The 20,927-nt window shown below is 34.8% G+C and overlaps 1 protein-coding gene across 4 annotated transcripts in view; it reads left to right on the top strand.

Annotated features, from left to right (window-relative positions):
* The window catches only part of LOC150109260 (uncharacterized), a 251,177-nt gene that overhangs the window by 157,161 nt on the left and 73,089 nt on the right, over window positions 1-20,927 (top strand). For all 4 annotated transcript variants that reach the window (XM_090406776.1, XM_090406802.1, XM_090406794.1 and 1 more), the window contains one exon: window positions 11,885-12,046. In XM_090406776.1, coding sequence (XP_090262902.1) covers window positions 11,885-12,046 — 162 coding nt within the window. The remainder of the gene's footprint in view (window positions 1-11,884; window positions 12,047-20,927) is intronic.

Genomic DNA, 20,927 nt, shown 5'->3' on the forward strand with positions numbered 1-20,927 from the left:
TTTTTTTTTTTTTTTTGCAAAGTCTGTTTCAGAAGCTTCAATAGTTTTCTTGCAGGCTGTTTTGGGCTTGGGTATAATCACTAAGGGAAGATGGAGCTCTTGATGAAAGACATTTGTGGTATTCTTGAAAATCTCAGAATTTTCAAAGGTTAGGGATGTAAGTTCAAACTTATGGAAGTTACATCAATGCATTCAAAGTAGTAAAGAAAATGCTTTCGAGTATTATAAAAGGTGATCAATACAGCAAACTCCTAGAGACCAAAGAAATGCTTGGTGTAATGCAAGGTTCACTGAATTTAGAAAAAAAAATATTTATCCTCTCACTCTATTCCCATGAGATTTAAAATAAAGGAAATGACAACAGGAAACAGAACAAAAGAAAAAAAGTGGTAAATCATATATTGACAACAGAACAGTGTTTATGTATGGCAGGAAGCATAAACAAAGCAAATCACAGGATTATTATTATTATCATCATCATCATCATCATCAGATCTTTATGGAGTCAATGCATTCCAATCATTTGCCACTGTTCATGCAACAAACTATAGCAAAAAGCATTCCTGAAATAAGTATGTCTTAAAGACTGCAGTAGCACCGTGATCCATGGATTACAGAAGTGAGGTGGTATTCGTTAAATGTATTAATGGAATGGCTGTCATAAGTTGCATACATTGTAAGCCATTGACTGCCTTGTGATTATGTCTTGATATGTATATAAATTCCATTTTCTTCCCCATATGATCTTTACCTCTTTCAATCTGTGTCCCTGTAGTCAAAGTCCTCCATAATAATTACTAGACCTGCACTCATCATGCCATTCACATCTTCACTTGCATCTACTCCTCCCCAAGCCTATAACAGCATCTAATTGTATGTTTTGTCCTGTTGGCCCCCATCTTTCACATCTCTCTCTCTGATGATCTCCTCTTCTCTTTTTCACTGCAGTTTATTTTTATTTGCTATCTTCTATCCTTCCTGAAAATACTATATTCCCCCCCCCCCACATTCTGTTCTTGTAACTTCATCATCTGCTGTCAACAAAGTCTCACTGATGCCCATAGTTCATTTAATCTTATTATGTCCTCTGGTTGGAGTCCTGTCTGATATGCAAAGAACCTTTATAAGTGCTTTTCATTTGATGATAAGTTAGCCAGTCTCATATGGAGGTGGCGGGGTTTATCATCTGCAAGTGCGATAGACTAACTCCAGACAAAAAAATGCATGTAACATACATAACATACTGGCTTCATAGCTTTAGTTCCCTGAGCCTAATGCCAAATAACAACAACAAAAAACAATCCCTAAAAAAAGATGCTTTGTGTAGTTTAAAAAGGGATTCTATGCTGGCCAGCATAACCTTTGCACTCTGCCTTTTCTCAACCCCAATGTCACCACAACCTTGCAGTTTAGCGTGGTTCATTATTATGCTGATACTCATCTGGGATATTTCTATAGAACTTCTGCAACAAAGGCAGCACAGAATTGTCCAGAATGTCAATATAATAGTCAGTGTTTTTCTTAGCATTATGAAAGGGAACCTAATTCAAGTCATGAGAGATACTGTAAGATTTCACATATATGTCTTGTCTAATATGATCTTTTTTACAAGTTTTGTTTGGTGAGAATTTATTGTTTAAGTGAATTATGTCTCTGATATGTAAAATATTATTCAATAGGGCAATTATGTACTTTGCATTATTCAAGTTGTCTTGTAACGTAGGAGTTGTAATAATGGCAAACATGTGTGTGACGTTGAGTTATCACTATGAATCTTGGGATCAAGCATGCACATAGGTTGTAAAACTTTTGTATAAGGTCTGTCATTTTGTAAGACGGAACAGTCATTGTTGGAGATAAGAAACAGGAGAGATGGCAAGAAAGAGGGAGAGTAGTCAAGGTTTTGTCACTAAGACAGAAGTCGACAGGAAGGTCGGCAGAAAGGTCATTGTCGTCAAAAAAGACATGAGTTGGCGGCAAAGTAAAGAAATCAGTAGGAAAGTATAAGAGCTATTGTCAGAAAGATCAAGAAGAAAATTGTCAGGAGAGTAAAAGAATATCAGAGAACTTTTTTGAATCACTTTCCAAGGATAAGGAACTGTACAGCAAATGTATGCTGAAGCGATAGATGTATCTATGAAGCAGTATTGAATCTGTTGTGAAAGGTCTGGAAATTGGAATTGAATTTGGACTACTCAAGTAATATGTTCCCATTTTTTTTTTGTAATATATTGCTGTTGTTTATGAGACCTTCTTTTTCAATATCTGTTTCAGATAATTTGAAAGACATACGTTAAGTGAAGTTACACATGTTGAACTGAATGTTAAGAGTTATCGGTAGAATTAATTTGTAATTGTTCTAAGCACTGAATAGGATATGAGGGAGATTTGTTTGAGTTCATTAATGTTAATTTAAAATTGATTACAAAATGTTTCTTGTGATTAATAATCTCTTGTACATAACTTTATAGTACAAAGTAAATATTATGAAATTTTATTGAGCTTCATTAATTTGTGCAACCATATAGTGATACTGAAGTCAGTGCATCATCCCAGGATACAAATCTGGAATAATCTAACTAACAAAGAGTTAAATTTTAAATAATTGTTAATTTACCCCATGGTTATCTCTAATTATTGGTTAAACATAAAGGGGAATAACACACGTACTTGTTATAGTATAAGAATCTCAAATACTCACACAAACACACTCATTAATGTAAAATAAATAAAATATAACATTAATATAATAAAATATAACAAATTGTGCAGTAGCGAGATAAAGTGTGAGAGAGCAAAGTACTATAATAATATAATAAAAATATAACAAATGGCACAGCCGACAGGATAAGATCCGATAGGATAGGATTGGATTAGTTTTGACTTCAACATCTATATGTTGTATTAAAGTTTGTCCGTTTGATAGATAGAAAATAGATACTGAACGTGGCTATGAAGTTGTTGTTAATACAAGTAGGTTAAATGTAATTGAAGATAGTGAATTTTTTAAAGCAGTTAATCCTAATCTTGTTATTCCTACATTTTCAGGAGATGATAATGAAAATGTTGAATTATGTTTTAAATATGCAAAGAAACTTAAAGATATAGGGAAATGGTCTGAATTTTGCTTGTTAATTATTCTGAGAAATAAGTTAGTAGGGAGGGCAAAAACTTTTTTAATACTACCTGTGTTAAGAGATACTATAGATTATAATACATTTAAGAGTTTGTTAATCTCAGAATTTTCAAAGGTTAGGGATATAAGATTAAACTTATAGAAGCTACATCAATGCATTCAGAGTAGTAAAGAAAATATAACTAAGATGAAAAGCCAAACGGCTATTTTTTTCTGGCGAGGTGGATATAAGTTAAGGGGATAAAAATCCCTTATGGTTTTTCAGCCAGTAAGCGAAACTAAGATCGAAAACTACGATCTGTAACGTTTCATGCCGACGAACTGTCAGCGTATCCAAGCGTAAGTGACCACTTGGTAGTGCCACACCACGGCAACTCGTTGCAAAGGTGGAGCAAGATCCCTCACTGTTCTTGATATTTTCTCATAATGTAAAACACACAGCTCTTAAGAGATGTAGTACTGTTTTACATTATGAGGAGAGGTCACTACCCAGACCGGTTTCAACCTTTTTTGAGGTCTCATCAGTGAGTAGCTAGACCTAGAATATCAGAGTTTAAGTGAAGAAAACTTACATACTTTTGCTATACGATTGCCTGAAAGGCCTATATCAACCTCGCCAGAAAAAAATAGCCGTTTGGCTTTTCATCTTAGTTATACTATGTTATAATATAATATAGTGACACACCTTTCAGGCAATCGTATAGCAAAAGTATGTAAGTTTTCTTCACTTAAACTCTGATATTCTAGGTCTAGCTACTCACTGATGAGACCTCAAAAAAGGTTGAAACCGGTCTGGGTAGTGACCTCTCCTCATAATGTAAAACAGTACTACATCTCTTAAGAGCTGTGTGTTTTACATTATGAGAAAATATCAAGAACAGTGAGGGATCTTGCTCCACCTTTGCAACGAGTTGCCGTGGTGTGGCACTACCAAGTGGTCACTTACGCTTGGATACGCTGACAGTTCGTCGGCATGAAACGTTACAGATCATAGTTTTCGATCTTAGTTTCGCTTATTGGCTGAAAAACCATAAGGGATTTTTATCCCCCTTAACTTATAGTAAAGAAAATGTTTCTGATTATCATAATAGATTGTTAAGTATAGCTCATAAGTTAAGTGGCACAATTGATGAGAAATCACACTTAGAATGGTCAATATTTCATCAGTTTAGAGTAGGTCTAAAAGAAATTAAAGATACCAAGAAATTGTATATTTGGTTTAATCCTGTATCCAAGTGTAAGCAAATAAAGTTTTTGCCTGAAATATTTTCAGGACCGGGTCAACTTGTATATAGAAGCTGATGACTTCACATCACTTGCCTTAGTATCCCATAATGCAAAGCACATATCCTTATGGGTATGTATAATGCTATGCATTATAGGAAGGGTTACTTCCCATAATGAGACCTCAATAAAGGTCGGTTTCGACCTTTATTGAGCTCTCATCAGTGGGAGCCAGACCCAGAGATGATACTAGGTATACCCCACTGATGAGACCTCAATAAAGGTCGAAACCGGTCTGGGTAGTGACCCTTGCCATAATGCATAGCATTATACATACCCATAAGGATATGTGCTTTGCATTTTGGGATACTAAGGCTAAGATATGATTGTGATGATAAGGCTAAGATATAGTTGATGTTTCTGATTATTATCTTATGAATTTATCTTATGTTTAATAAATTTAAACATAAGATAAATTCAAATGTTGGAATGAAATATGATTCAAATATAGTGTTAGTAAAAACAAACTTACCTATAGAGATTTCAACTCAAAATAATGAGTTAGTTTGTAATTTAAATCATTGAGTTGATATTGCTATAATGTCACGTATCAGTAATGATAACCTTTAACAGGGTTTTATTGAATATATACCTTGTGAAATTCTATTAGATACAGGAGCACATATTTCTATTATTTTTGGTCACTTTTTAATAAAATTAAGGACATGATTAAGTTAACAAACATTTTTGAAACAGAAATTTCTACTTCTAAGAAGATAGATATATTTCTTCACATTCCATGTTTTCCTTTCAATGTTTCTCATGAATTAGTTGTTCTTCCAGATATTTCTAATCCTAATATACAAGTTATTCTTGGTCTTGATTTCCTAAAGAAATATCAATTTGCCTGTGATTTTGCAGATGGCTTTATTTCTCTTTGTGGATTAGAATATAATCTTAATGAGTAATCTATTAACAACGTGCAAGATTTAATTTATGCTATGAAGTTTCTGAAGCTGGACAAGATGAATTGCTAAAAACTGAAGACCTGAAGCAATAAACATGAATGAAAAGGAAGATTTGGTGAGAACAAAAGAAATCCTAGTAGAAAATGCAATAAAGTTGGCAGTTTACAGTCAATGAAAAAGAAGCTAATTAATGCATTCTTTGAGTCTGCTTTTCAGTTATTTTCTAATGTCTTCACTGAAGATGTTGTCTTGTACTAATGCATTTGAGCATTCTCTGCAATTTACTGCTCAGACCCCTATCTATAACACAATATCAGACTCCAATGAAATACATGGAGCATTGTTACAGGAGTATGAAAAGGCAGGAATTATAGAAAAAATCTAACTCAAACTGGAATAGTCCATTTATTCTGATAGAAAAACCTAATAGAGATTTGTTTTAGATCTGAGAGAAAGCAATAAAGTTACAAAACCCATCGATTTTCCTCTATGTAAAATTGAAAAATTATTAATTGGTTTAGAAGGAACAGAGTATTTCACTAAACTAGATTTAAACTCTGGCATTGATAGAAAATATTTTGCCTTTGCTACAAGATGGCAAAAGTACCAATTATGTCATCTTCCTCAAGGAGCTAGAAACTTAGTCATGTCTTTTCAGTCACTAATGAATTCTGTTCTTTCTGATATATATTAGATAAAGGAGTTATTTATGACTTATTTTTCACGGTATTTTTCACACCACAAACACTTTTATCAACAAAGATGTTTTATTAACGCTAATATTTCGCTGATTTTCAACTCAGCATCATCAGAGCACAACACACATGTAAACGCGACAGTGAGTGAGTGAAACAATATAATTGCAAAAGACAAAAGATCTAAAGTCCTATTTTTGGCGCCCTCTAACGAAAAAAAAAAAAAAAAAAACAGCAGTTATCCAGGAGTTTTTCTTAGGATAACTGTCTCCCAAATTTTTGGCAAATTAATGCAACCATATTTGTTAAGGTTGGGAGAATTCTTCAAAGCCATTGCTGACTCAAAAAATAATCTTTCAGATCTATACCGACTCCTAAATAGCAAATTCGTTTTCCTCCATCTAATCCTGTGTGAAGGAGTGTCCAAAGCGTGGTCTGCCAGTCCCGACTTGCCATAGTAATAGTAGTGAATGTATCTTTCATGTTCTTCCAGGCGGATGTTCACTGATCTTCCTGTTTGCCCATAATAGGCCAAGTCACAGTCACATGGAACTTCATACACTCCTGGGTGTGCTAAAGGGTGAAGTTTATCCTTTGGCGAGCGGATCAGAGTTGCCAGCTTGACATGAGGTTTGAAGGTGGTGCAAAGGCCATGTTTCAACAATACTTTGGCTATCTTTTCCGATGTACCTCTGATATAGGGAATAGAAATGGTCATGTTGTATTCTTGTGTATTAGGGGAGGGCAGAGTAATGGGCCTATGTAGTATTTTATCTATTTTGTAGGGATTGTAGCCGTTGGCTAAGAACATATGGCGCAGGTACTGGAGTTCAGTGGTCAGAGCTGTATCGTTAGAACAAATGGCTCTGACTCTGTGTGTAAGTGTTTTTAAAATGCCGTACTGTTGGACTGGATGATGATGTGATTGTTTATGTAGGTATCTTCCTGTGTGTGTAGGCTTTCTGTAAATAGAAAAAGATAGTGATCCATCTGAAAGGCGGGTGACTAATGTGTCAAGAAATGGTAAACAGTTATTTGATTCTTTTTCTACTGTGAAGTGAATTTGGGGGTGTTGGCTGTTTAGGTAGGTGATAAAAGCATCCAAAGTGTCTTGTCCATGGGGCCAGATGGCAAACACATCATCTACATAGCGCAACCACACTTCTGGCTTGTATGTATCTGTGGTAAGTACTTTGTTTTCAAAGTGTTCCATGTAAAAATTTGCTAACGGGGGAGAGAGGGGGGAACCCATAGCAGTACCATTAATCTGTTTGTAGAATTCCTGCATTCATGGTAAATTGAAATAATTCAAAAATATCTGGGGGAAATTTAGACTTGATTAAATCAAGAGTGTCTATAAGTGGTACATTGGTAAATAGGGAGGTGACATCGAAACTAACCATTATGTCTGAATTTTTTAGGATTAGATTTTTAACCAGTGTTTTGAAATGGATTGAATTTTTTACAAAAGTAGAGGAGTTGCCAGTAAGAGGGGCAAGCGACTTAGCTAAATGCCGGGCCAGTTTATATGTGGGACTATCTATGCTATCAACTATGGGGCGTAGGGGAATATTAGTTTTGTGGATTTTTGGTAATCCATAAATACGGGATGTTTTAACATGAATTGGTTTTATTTTCCTGATGATTTCTTTGGGCCATGATGTCACTTTTTTCAGTAATTTTCAGACTTTTTTCTTTTGCGACATCGTAGGGTCTCGATGTATAATTTGATACGTGGAACTGTCACATATGAGATCTTGCATTTTTATGTTATACTCTTCTTTATTCATGATAACTGTTGCATTTCCTTTATCGGCTTTTCTATTAATAATATTTTTATTAATAAAAAAAATGATGGTACGACATGACAAAATTTCATGCCGTCATGTCAAAATTTCATGCCGTCAAAATTTCATGTAGTGCTATCATATCCTGTACACCCCTTGTGGGTACATGGCAGGAATTTGATGATGTTGTTGTTGTTGATGTATAACTTTTTTAGGGCAGTTATTTGCTTACGTGGCATATTGCTTTTTGGAGGCTTATCCTTGTTTATAATACTTGCTATGTCTAGTCGCACGTTATTGGCCATTGCTGGCGGAAGATCGTGGATACCCCGTTCTACTTTCATCATCATTTCGAGTTTAGGTGACCATTTCTATTCCCTATATCAGAGGTACATCGGAAAAGATAGCCAAAGTATTGTTGAAACATGGCCTTCGCACCACCTTCAAACCTCATATCAAGCTGGCAACTCTGATCTGCTCGCCAAAGGATAAACTTCACCCTTTAGCACACCCAGGAGTGTTATGAAGTTCCATGTGACTGTGACTTGGCCTATTATGGGCAAACAGGAAGATCAGTGAACATCCGCCTGGAAGAACATGAAAGATACATTCGCTACTATTACTATGGCAAGTCGGGACTGGCAGACCACGCTTTGGACACTCCTTCATACAGGATTAGATGGAGGAAAACGAATTTGCTATTTAGGAGTCGGTATAGATCTGAAAGATAATTTTTTGAGTCAGTAATGGCTTTGAAGAATTCTCCCAACCTTAACAAATATGGTTGCATTAATTTGCCAAAAATTTGGGAGACGGTTATCCTAAAAAAAACCTCCTGGATAACTGCTGTTTTTTTTTTTTTTTTTTTTTTTCGTTAGAGGGCGCCAAAAATAGGACTTTAGATCTTTTGTCTTTTGCAATTATATTGTTTCACTCACTCACTGTCGCGTTTACATGTGTGTTGTGCTCTGATGATGCTGAGTTGAAAATCAGCGAAATATTAGCGTTAATAAAACATCTTTGTTGATAAAAGTGTTTGTGGTGTTGTTAATACCGTGAAAAATAAGTCATGAATAACCATCAACGCCTAAGTTTATCTGTTAGATTAAAGGAGTTATTTGTTTTCAAGATGATTTGCTAGTATACTCAGAAGACCTAACATCCCACAACCGCCCAAATCTTATCGAAAGTTCTTTATCTCTGAAATGTTCAGAATGTCAGGTTTTTTTTTTTTTTTTTTTTTTTTTTTTAAAGGAAGTTGTATATCTAGGCTACAAAGTTAGTAGAGCAGGAATAATTCGTACTAAATTTCAAAAGAAGGACAATGAGGAATTTCAAATGAATAAGCAGATGAATTGAATAAGATTAAGGGTAAATCACTTAATAATCAAAACTGGAAAAAAGATCCCATTTTTAAAAATATATATGAAAAAGTTCAAAGGGTAAATTTATTCCTGAAGAATTTTCTTTCCTTCACATGCTCTATTTAGATGAGGATGGTTTGCTTTTATCTAGGCAAATGGATGAGGAAAAAAATCTCCAGTTATCATGAAACCTTGGATTCTTTATACCTTTCATGATTCTGATCTAGCTGGTAATCAAGGATTTCAGAGAATCTGGTAGCATCAAGGAAAGATGAAATGATATTAACTCATTTGTGAAGTCCTGTCATTTATGTCAACTAGGTCTACCTTTAGAGACAACCCTTTCCATTCCAGGAAAATGACCATTTCAAGCTGTAGCTATTGATATAGTTGGACCCTTACCCACAACCAAGCAAGGAAATAAGTATATCCTTGTATGTTATCATGCTCTCCAGAAGCAGTATCTATGAAGGTATCAGACTGCTAAAACAGTAGCTAATAAATTTTTTAAACTAATAATTTCAAGATATGGTACACCTCAAACACTTTTATCTGATCATGGATCAAAGTTTACTGCAGAATTAATGCTACAATTATGTAAATTATTAAATATAAAGACACTTTTTACTACACCTTATCATCCTCAAAGTAATGGAATGTATGAAAGGTTAAATAAGACTTTAAAGCTCACACTTTCTAAACTAGCAGATGGTAAATTGCCAAGTTGGGATTCATACTTGCCACAAGCTTTATTTGCTTGTAGGGCAGCTGTTCATTCTACTATTAAAGAAAAACCTGCTTTTGTACTATATGGTTTTGATTCTAACTTTCAAAATGAGTTAAGATCTACACATATTAATTCAGGTTTTTCAGATATTGATGAGTATCTTGAAGAAATAGTAGAAAAAAATTCATTTATTCATGAGCTTATACCAGAATCTAGTAAGCTTAGTTCCCATAAAACACGAGCATTTATAACTAGATTCAGAAAATATAAGAATCTTGGTCCTGGTAATTTAGTACTTTTAGGAAATAAATTTAGTCCTAGAAAGGGTAGTAAATTAAAAAAAAAAAAAGCTTCAGGTCCTTATAGGATATTGGAACAATTATCTCCTGTGAAAATTAAAAATACAAGATATGAAGAATCCAACTAAAATACTAATTGTGCATTCTGATAGATTATGATTATATCTGTTAAGGAATAAAAGTATGTGTTTAAGAGATGATTTAAATAGGATATTAAAGGATGAAGTTTTTCCTAACATAAATAATAAGAAACTAAAGTTTTATAAAATTAAATCTAGATGTCAGTCTAATTGGGCAGAAAGTTCAAGGCAACAAAGTCATAAAAATGATTACAAAAGATCAACTAGTTATATACATAAGTATAAACCTAAGTTCTCTAAAGAGAAAGTAGATAATAAAATTAAGCAACACGATTATTTACATCACGAAATTAATTGTACTATAGAAGAATTGATGTCAGAGTATCATAAATATGCATATGAGGATTCAAAACAGATTAAAGAAACTATATCTAAATACTGTTAATGAAGATAACCAATCTTCTAAAACTATTAGTGAAAACTTTGCACTAACTAATGGTAAATCTATTGAGAATAGGCAAAGGCAATATAATTTAAGGCCTAGAAAACATATTCGTAAGAGGTGTAATTTTGTTAAAATTAAAAGGAGATAAAAAAAATAATCAGCTAACACTTTTTATTCCCATATAGGGAGTAGGCGAGACCATTTCAGCCTTATCTAACTTTTGGAGATTGAGTGGGCAGTTCAATCTGCACCAGTAGCCAATCAGAATTAGCTGGCCCAAGGCTATCACTAATTTAATCAGCACACAGCGAAGATACAACTAGCAAGTGCGCTATCTTGTGGTCCTTAACACAATATTTTTAATGTCTGAAAATAGTGTGGGGTTTGATGGTCAATTTTCTTGAGTTTACAGAACAAAAAAAACGAGTTTCCAGGAGAAAAAAACCTGCCAGAGATTGACAAACTCGGGAACTGGTCAAAAAAATGTTTAGAAAATGTTCCTCTAGTTGGTGACTACATTTGAACCCAAGTCTTCCTTCGTACGATCAAGCACTGTGAAATGCAAACGCCGCTTCCACTAAACTACGCGGCTCAGTGGAAGTGAAATCCCATTGTCACATTGCTATGCTGAAGAAAATTCACTACACAAACTAACCACTATAATTTCATTGTTCCTATGGTACCTACAAGTTCTCTATAGTGATAATCTACCGTATATAATTTTATTGGACTTTTATTGGACTGTATTTACTTATAGTCTGTTAATGAATCATTGAACAGGTAATTGACAAAACAATGCTCTAATCTATGCCTCATTTCCAGTATTGTACACAGCTGCAGTCATTCATGCATTCCATTGCCTAAACACATTGCTTAGATGTTTATGCTGTTGTTGTCCTTGGTGTGCATTATTTGAGAAAAGTGGGGATGGTCATTAAACTATTGTAAACAGCACATATGCATATCATAAATTTATATCGTTAAAATTATCTGTTAAATATACTTTATTCTTAGGGAGAATAAAGTATAACAAATTAGTATACGTATTGTAATTTTGTGATTCTTATGTATTGATTTATATAAACCAGATAAACTAAATGTTATTTAAGTTATCTGTATTATGTATTGTATCTGATCCAATGAGTGTCACTGGTTTTAGTCTAGCAGACCTAACTCAGCAGCAAGACAGCGCAGGAGACAAAAACTCCATTCCCATTTTCACAGTTACCCTGAAATGAATATATCACATATCTGTGATGGTGTCAGAAAAGAGGAAAAGGAAAGGCTTCCTAGTGAAAATGATCAAATTGTATCTCACAAGGTAATAAGTTAAATTCTTTTGATAAAACTGTGAATGATAATTTTCATGAAAACTGATATTTAGATTTAATAAAATAAATAAATAAATATCTCCTAAGTATTAATAAAAAGCAACTGAAGTAGCCTCTCATAATAATGTTTTATGCTATAAACAATGCCAAGATAGGAAAAAAAATGTTTGTTTATTAACCTCACTGATATTTTGCTGGTTTTCTAACCAGCACACAGGAAAAAAAAATGTTTGTTTATTAACCTCACTAATATTTTGCTGGTTTTCTAACCAGCACCATCAGAGCACAATTATAACTATGATAGGCACATAGCACTAAACTACATAATTAGGAAAACAATTTAAATTGTAACTGACAACAGATCTAATTTTCTTACATGACACCCTCTATGGGTTGGATAACCACAAAGTTAATTTAGAGAAGTCAGGCTATCAAATGTTAAAATGACAGTCTCTCAGATCATTGATAATTTGATGCAACCATACTTGTTGAGGTTAGGAGAATGCTTCATAGCTGATGCTGATTCTAAAAATAGTCTCTCAGACCTATAATGTAATAAAGAAGAAGTCATTTCCTACATCTGATCCTATGTGAAGGAGTATCCAGAGTATGATCTGCCAATCCCGACTTGACATACAGATGATTGTGGATGTGATTTTTGTGTTGTTCAAGGCGAATATTAAACTGATATACAAGTCTGTCTAAAGTGGGCCAAACTGCAAGCACAAGGAACTTTATTCTGGTGTGTTCAGGAAGATGCAGTTGATCTTTAAGAGAATGCATGATGTTAGCTAGCTGAATGAATTGTTTGAAAGTGGCATGGAGATCATATTTGCAAAGAACTTTGGCTATTTATTCTGATGTACCCTTAACATATGGGATGGGAATGATTTTTCTGTGATCCTGTGTGTTGGAAGGATAGGGGGTGCATGCAATATTTTATTTATTTTATATAGGTTATAGCCATTGGCTAAAAAGGTGCTGCAAAGGTCCCCTAGCTCAGTGAGTAAGTATTTTGAGCATGCCATCTGTTGGGAATAAATCATCTTAAAAGTGTACACTTTATTAAAAAAAAGTTACATCTTGGTCTAAATTCACAAACCTAATACTCCCCCCTTCGTCCAATAGTAGGCAGCCCACCTACAAACCCACCAAGCATTTATATAAATCATTTTCCTCCCCTACCAACAACTCTTTCTCATATACTAAAAACTATATGCACTTTAAAACATTAATAGAAAATCTAACTTTGACAGATTCTGACATTATGATCTGTTTTGATATTACTTCACTAATATACCTTATACCTTTGACAGACCCTGAACTTCGTCAAGCCACATCCCTCCCCCACCTGACATAATTGAATTATTCACATTCACCACATGTGCAGGTTATTTCATATCAAAAGGAAAAATATATAAACAGTTGGATGGAACTGTCATGGGTCCCCCCCCCCTTTCAGCTAATTTCTATATGGAACATTTTTGAATAGTTTTGACTGTGCTATGTTGATGACGTGTTTGCTGTTTGTTCCATTTTTTCTTTCTTTCTTCACATGTGGAATATCTTTTTAGTATGGCTTTGTAAGTACTTCAGAACTGTTTTGGGGTTTGTGTCTTCTGTGATATTGCTGTTGAATATTTTTGATGTGCTTCAGTATTTCTTTAGATGAATGTTCACTGTTGCATAAATATCATATTTATGATATTTATGCAACAACCGCCCTTTTTTTTTTTTTTTTATGATTTGAACTTCTAAAAATTTCTTTGACAAAAAAATATTACTTGTCAATAAGTTCTTTTCCTTTTGTTAACATTAATAGAAAATCTAACTTTGACAGATTCTAACATTACGATCAGTTTTGATATTACTTCACTCTTCACTAATATACCTTTGACAGACCTTGAACTCCGTCAAGCCACATTCCTCTCCTCCCCTGACATAATTGAATTATTCACATTCACCACATGTGCAGGTTATTTCATATTGAAAGGAAAAATATATTATTATTATTATTATTATAATTATTATTATTATTATTATATATAAACAGTTTCCTCTGTCATGGGTTCCCCCTCCTTTCAGCTGATTTCTATATGGAATATTTTTGAATAGTTTTGACTGTGCTATGTTGATGACGTGTTTGCTGTTTGGTCCATAGTCCAGACACGTTAGATACATCCTAACAGATACATCAAACACCCCAAAATAAACTTTGCATTATAAAGCAACAGTTGTCTTCCCTTTTTAGATACACTAGTGACATGTTTCTTAATGGATCATTTCCCTTCTCCATTTACAGAAAATCCACTCATACAAGAAGGTACTTATATAAACATTCACATCACTATCACCCTTCCCAACAGTATAGCATCCTCAAAACACTATTCACCAAATCAAGGCTATTTGTTCAAATGACACAGCTCTTGAAACTGATCTCAGGGACCTTCACAACACAATGGCTACAACCTATATAAAATAGATAAAATATTGCATTCATCTTCCATCCATTGAACACACACAGAATCACAGCGAAATCATTTCCATCCCATAGGTTAAGGGCACATCAGAATAAATAGCCAAAGTTCTCTGCAAATACTCTCCTAATCTCAACAAGTATTGGCTGCATTAATTTATCAAAGATCTGGGAGAGTGTTATTTTAAGACTTGATAGCCTGACTTCTATAAATTAACTTTGGGGTTATCTGACCCATAGAGGGTGCCATATAAGGACAAATTAAATTGTTTTCCTAATCATGTAGTTCAGTGCTATGTGCCTATCACAGTTATAATTGTGCTCTGATGATGCTAGTTAGAAATATTAGTGAGTTTAATAAATATATATTTTTTCCTCTCTTGGTGTTGTTATACCTTCAAACATTATTATGAATCATCAATGACACCTAAGCCTTTCTATATGTTGTAGTCTCTCAGTTATCTAACCTTCAAATAAACAAGTCTTTAGTATACTAACCTTTGATTGGGTTAGTGGGTCAAATTCTGATATGGCATCATGTAAATGTATCTTCAGTTATACAACAGGCAAATTGCTCTCTTGCTGTAGTTGGGTAATTGAGGGATTACTGTATTTCATACCAAAAACAAAAAAAATTGCCATTTAGCTGTAGGAAAATGATTTAACTTTCCCAGATTCTTATCTGAGTTGCTTTTACTTTTTGTACCTATTGAGTACAAAAATGGTCCATTTGCTCTTTTTTATATCTTGTGATAGGCCATTCATTTTTTAAAAATTTGTCTCTTATTTTTAGTTAAACAAAAAGAATGCCCCAATACTATTTTGAAGTTTATGTTCTTTGTAGGAATATGTGTTGAGTTTTTTTTTTAATTCTTCTTCTTCAAAAGTGAAAAATGAATACTACATGGTAAGTGATATGGCTATGGCTAGATGAAGTCAAGGCTACTGGCTGGCCAGTGTAATGATTGTTACTTAAGAAAGTAAAAAATAATAATTTTTCGTGAAAGCTGATATTTAGATTTAATAAAAAAAAAGTTAAATAAAATTTCTCCCAAGTAGTGAAGAATTGCTATCATTATTTTCTTGAGTATATCTTTCAAATTTACTTGCGTCATGAATTTAGTTTTATCTGATGAGTTTTATTTACAACATATAGGCATTTTTAATTTCTTGTTCTGTGATAAAGCTACATTGTTTGATAAAGAATTATCAAGTGAGTTATTTGCTTTTTTAAGATCATCTCATATTTCATCTTTGTTGGGAGTTGTTGCCATTTGTACAATCCATTAATCTGTTAATTAGTGTCCAATTTTTGCATCTTTCTCCACATCAATCATTCATTCAGTCAGTCAATCTAATCTTCTCCCCTCTCCCAACTTTTTTGCAATAATAGTAAACTGCTGGTAGTCGTCCAATCACTAAAATTTTTCCACAAAAAATAGTCCAAAAAATGTACAAAAAGCAACAACAACAACAACAAAAAAAAAAAACATCAAAAACACCAAAAATCCAACAAAACAATCCATCAACATTAATTCTTACCAAAAAAAAAAAAAAAAAGTTTCCACATCCACTTCACCAACATCCCTGTCCTAAACAGCAGTATAAACAATGTGTACCACCACCACCACCTGTAGTCAAATAAAACAAAATTACTATTCTAATCAGAACCCCAACTACCAACCTCAACAACCACTGTCCATCTCAAATGCCCAAACTACACACAACACATTCCTTCTGCCACGAGGGCAGTGCTTATGCATTCATCAGAACCGACATACCATGCCAGAGATAGTAAAACCTCGCATCCTCTGTTTAATCTGCTTTGGCCCAAAATTTCCCTATCAAATCAACCCGCCCTTTTCATATGCTCTCTCTATTGCTCTCCAAACTCCATTAACTACTCTGACCTCTTCAACTATATCTTCTCTAAAGCCCAACATTCTGCATTCGAAATACCTCAGTAGTGAGATCATCCTTCTTGGGAACTTCAGCATCAACCAACTAATATTTGGCTTCCCTTCTCCAATTTCACCAATCAAGCAAGCAAGCAGAGATGCTGAGATATTTGCAATCAGCAGTGACCTATCACAGATCATCAATCTCCCTACCACAATACCTGACAATCCTCTCAATTTTGTCAACACACTTGACCTCTTCCTAACAAGCTCCCTTTCCAGGTATACTGTGGTTGTTGGTTCTCTTCTTGGTAACTCAGACCACCTCATACAAGTCTCTTTTGCCACAGAACAACTTTCACCTACTAATTCACAGTCTTGTGTCATTTTGCACTGCAAAGGTGCCAACTGGGAGGACCTCTGCAACTTCTATTCTTCCTTTCTATGGTCCAGTTACTGCCTCAGTTCTTATAATCCAAACACCTGCTCAAACCAAATAACAGAAATCATCCGTACAGGAATGAAGGCTTTTATCCCTTATTCCACTTCAAATTCTCAGCTACCATTCAAGCCTTGGTTCTCAAAAAAGTGTGCCAATTCAGTAAAAGAAAAAAACATCTACAATACCACGAATGGCCCAAGCCCAAAACTCTAGCAGCTTACTCTGTGTATAGTACAGCTTGCAGTATATGCAGTTGTAAAAGAATCGTCACCAAGTCCAAATAAGACTCTGAAAGGGCCAAATGCTGCAAACTCATCTCCTGCCCAAATGGCTGTCACTCCTTCTGGTCCCTTCCCAAGGCCATTGGGCACAACTTCTGCCCACCCAGGTTTCCACCACTCTCACATTTGGATGGTATTGTAGTTACCTTATTTAAAAACAAGGCTAACTTACTGTCTTACTCTTCTCTTCCAATTCCTGCATTGATGAAATGGGCAAAGTTTCCTCCACTCCACCAGAATCTCTCTCTCTCTCTCCATATCACCCATAGTCTTCTGCCAAAATGAAATCTGAAGAATCCTTAATAACACAAACAAACATCTGGTCCTGATGGTATCCCACCTATTATGTTAAAATATTGTGTCCCAAAACTAACACCTATCCTGTATCACCTCTTCAATCTATCCTTATAACATGGAAACAGGTCCACATCCAGCCCATCCCAAAGAAAAGTGATAAAATCAACCATCAAATTACCATCCAATTGCACTCTCACTTCTGTTGTCTCTAAAATTATGGATATGGAGAAGGTCAACAACAGCCAACTCTTGAACCACCTAGAGACCTACCAAGTAAAACCACTTGTGATCTACAGCTAATCTTCTTGCTTTCACAACCCACCTCTGGACTCAAGCCATGGAAAAATTTGGAGAAACTCACGTGGTTGCCCTCAATATTTCAAAGGCATTTGATTGGGAGTGGCACAGGGGGGCCTACTCAGCAAACTGCCATCCTATGGTTTATCTTACACACTCTGCAACTGGATTGCCAACCTTTCGCACAGGTCACTCACTACGTGTCATGGTAGATGGTTTCCTCTCCTCAGATTTCTCCACTATTGCTAGAGTACCCAGGGTTCTGTTCTTTCATCCACTCTCTTCCTCTTGTATATAAACAACCTCTCTCAAAGACTTCCAGTCCTATCTGATCTCTTGCAAGAAAGAGCTCATATCCCCCCTCTTACCTTCAGTAATTCTGAGATATCCAAACATGATCAGATTTCTCTTTTTGGACTCACCTGCACCTCCAGTCTTTTCTGACACTATATTTCAACTATACTGCCAATAAATTCGGTGTACTTTTTCACACCTTCACATCTGTTAACTCTATGCAAATCCCAAATCTGCCCAACCATGGAATATTGCTCCCATATTTTGTATGGTGCACCAAAATTCTCTAAGATTGCTTGATTCTATCCAGAAGAGAGCAATCCTGCTAATTAATGATCCCTCTCTCACATATCTACTTCAATCCTTCTCTCACAGACATTCAATTTATGCATTGTGCCTCTTTTACAGATACTTTCATGGAGAGGACTCTGCTGAATTGGCTACTGTTATTCCTCCACTCTCCTCCAAAATCATTAGAACAAGAGCCACTGCTAATCAACACACCCTTTTACAATCCATCTTAAAACTCACTGAACCAGCTTCACTGCCTCGTCTTTCATTCCATCTACTTCTGTTCTTTGGAACAGTCTTCCCCGAAGATGACAACCTGCAGCTGTTCAAACAAAATGTGAACAGGTTTCTCCTTTCTTCTATTATATATAGGTCTTGTCCCCTTTCATGTGTGGATAATATATATATAAAAAAAATCTGCACTACATACACTAAGTTACCATGGGAGGGAGATTTGCTACCACTAAATGAGACTAGCTAACTCACCTTCATTTTGAAAGAGCCTATATAAAAATTCCACTTATCATAACAACAATTGAACCCATATCTTTTCCACTTAAAGAGTGCATATCCTCTCATTCTTCTAGCTATATTATAAAGGCATATATTATAAATATACTTTGACACATGCCTTGAAGCAGACATCTAATGAGTATTCAGGTATTCAAAACATATGTGCACTTCAGATCTTTCATAAAATTTGCCTGGCCATTAAACTGGAAAGCCTTTTTGAAATCAAAACAAGTAATGACATGTTTTTGAATATGATCAATGTTTTCAGGGATCTGTTTCAGTGAAAATACTTGCTTTATGCAGCATCTGCATCTTCATACATTACATCGAGCACCGGCACTTCTTTCGGTGTGACGGCGAAATTGTGGCTGAGGCTTAGGACATTGACAGCATCGTCGTTGAACCTTTTCTAACGTAATTAACTACTGTCTGGAGCGGTTGAATTTGCAGTTGTTTCGATTTACACAGGTTGTTAAACTTTTTGATATGCTTATTTTTTATTTTTCTTATTTTTTTTTATATGCTTATTTTTTAGTTGAAAGGGCAGTTCCAGTGGAACTGCCCTTTCAACTGAACTCAACCACATACACAACACCTTCCTCTCCAATGGCTACTGCGATTATAGTATTAAAAAAAGAATCAGTTCCTCCCCCCCCCCATTCCCTGGCCATCTCTTCAGAAGGAGTTCAGGAATGTCATCACCATACCCTACATCCATGCTACATCAGAAAAAATAGCCAAGACTTTAAAAAAGTACAACCTTCACACAGCGTTTAAGCCCCACTGCGAACTTGCTACCCTTATCTGTTCTACCAAAGATCAGCTTTCTCCTCTCTTGGCGCCTAGAGTTTATAAAGTATCCTGTTTCTGTAAGCTGGCGTACTTTGGATAGACAGGTAGATCAGTAACCATCCACTTAGAAGAACACTAGTCATGCATATGCAACTACGATTATGGTCAGTCAGGCCTGGCAGACCATGTTTTGGATACAACCCACAGGATCTCTTGGGGAAAAACCACTATGCTCCACCATAGTAAATTCAAAAAAGAGAGACTATTTTTAGAATCTGCAGCAGCTCTCAGAAATCAACCAAATTTAAATTTGGTTGATTTCTATAATTATATATTTAAATAAACGGTTGCATTAAACTTCTGAAAATTTGGGAAACTAATCATCAGAGATCCCACCCTACATTCTAGGCCACCTACAATTGCCTATAGAGGGTGCACCACCTAGATAGGACTTTAGAGTCACCCAAGTGGTTAGCTTAGGTTCAGTTGAAAGGGTGTGGTATTTGAGTGTATGTTACATTAGTTTTTTTGTAATCCCTGAAGATGTCTCAGTGACTGAGACGAAATATTGGAAGTATTAAAATCTGTTTTAATCCTTTCCGAGTGCTGTATACATTCCATTAAGCCTCCAACATGATGTCCTCACAGCACCTAAGCCTCAACACATGTTTTCCATAACCTCATATGAAACTTTTATCAGATCAAGAAGTTGTAGAGTGTTTTTTCATTTGGTTATAAATTAAATTAAACTTGTCAAAAAATTATATTCTTGTTTGATCCTTTATCCAAGTCTAGACAAACAAAGTTTGCATGCAAAGTATCTTCAAGACTGGGCTACTCGTATATAGAAATATATCCAGGGATATACAGGCAGTTTCTGCTTTATGAATTCTTTGAGTTTTTTTGCTCCCTAGTATCAAGTATCAACAAAAAATTGAAAATATGAACATTAATTGCAATAAATAAATGCTAAACTTTCGCAAATATTGCATTCTAAACCACAGACATAGCTATACGATACAGTACTACTCTGCATGTGTTCAGGCAGACAAGAGCATCTCACTGATGCACATAACATAAAGCAGTCACCATGCTAATATTACAAAGAGCAGTTGTTTTGCTTTTCATTTTTTCTGTGTTGTCTTATTTTACATGTATCCATCTTATTAATACTGTACTGTACTATACAGTATGATAAGCCTAAGTGGAAAATTATATTAATAAAAAGAAACAATGAAGATGAAATATCAACAAATGTATATTTGATGATGATGATGATGAATATCAATA

Source organism: Typopeltis vanoorti, chromosome 2 (assembly GCF_054136105.1).
Source record: "Typopeltis vanoorti isolate ZY-2024b chromosome 2, IOZ_Tvanoo_1.0, whole genome shotgun sequence".
Lineage (NCBI taxonomy): Eukaryota > Metazoa > Arthropoda > Arachnida > Uropygi > Thelyphonidae > Typopeltis > Typopeltis vanoorti.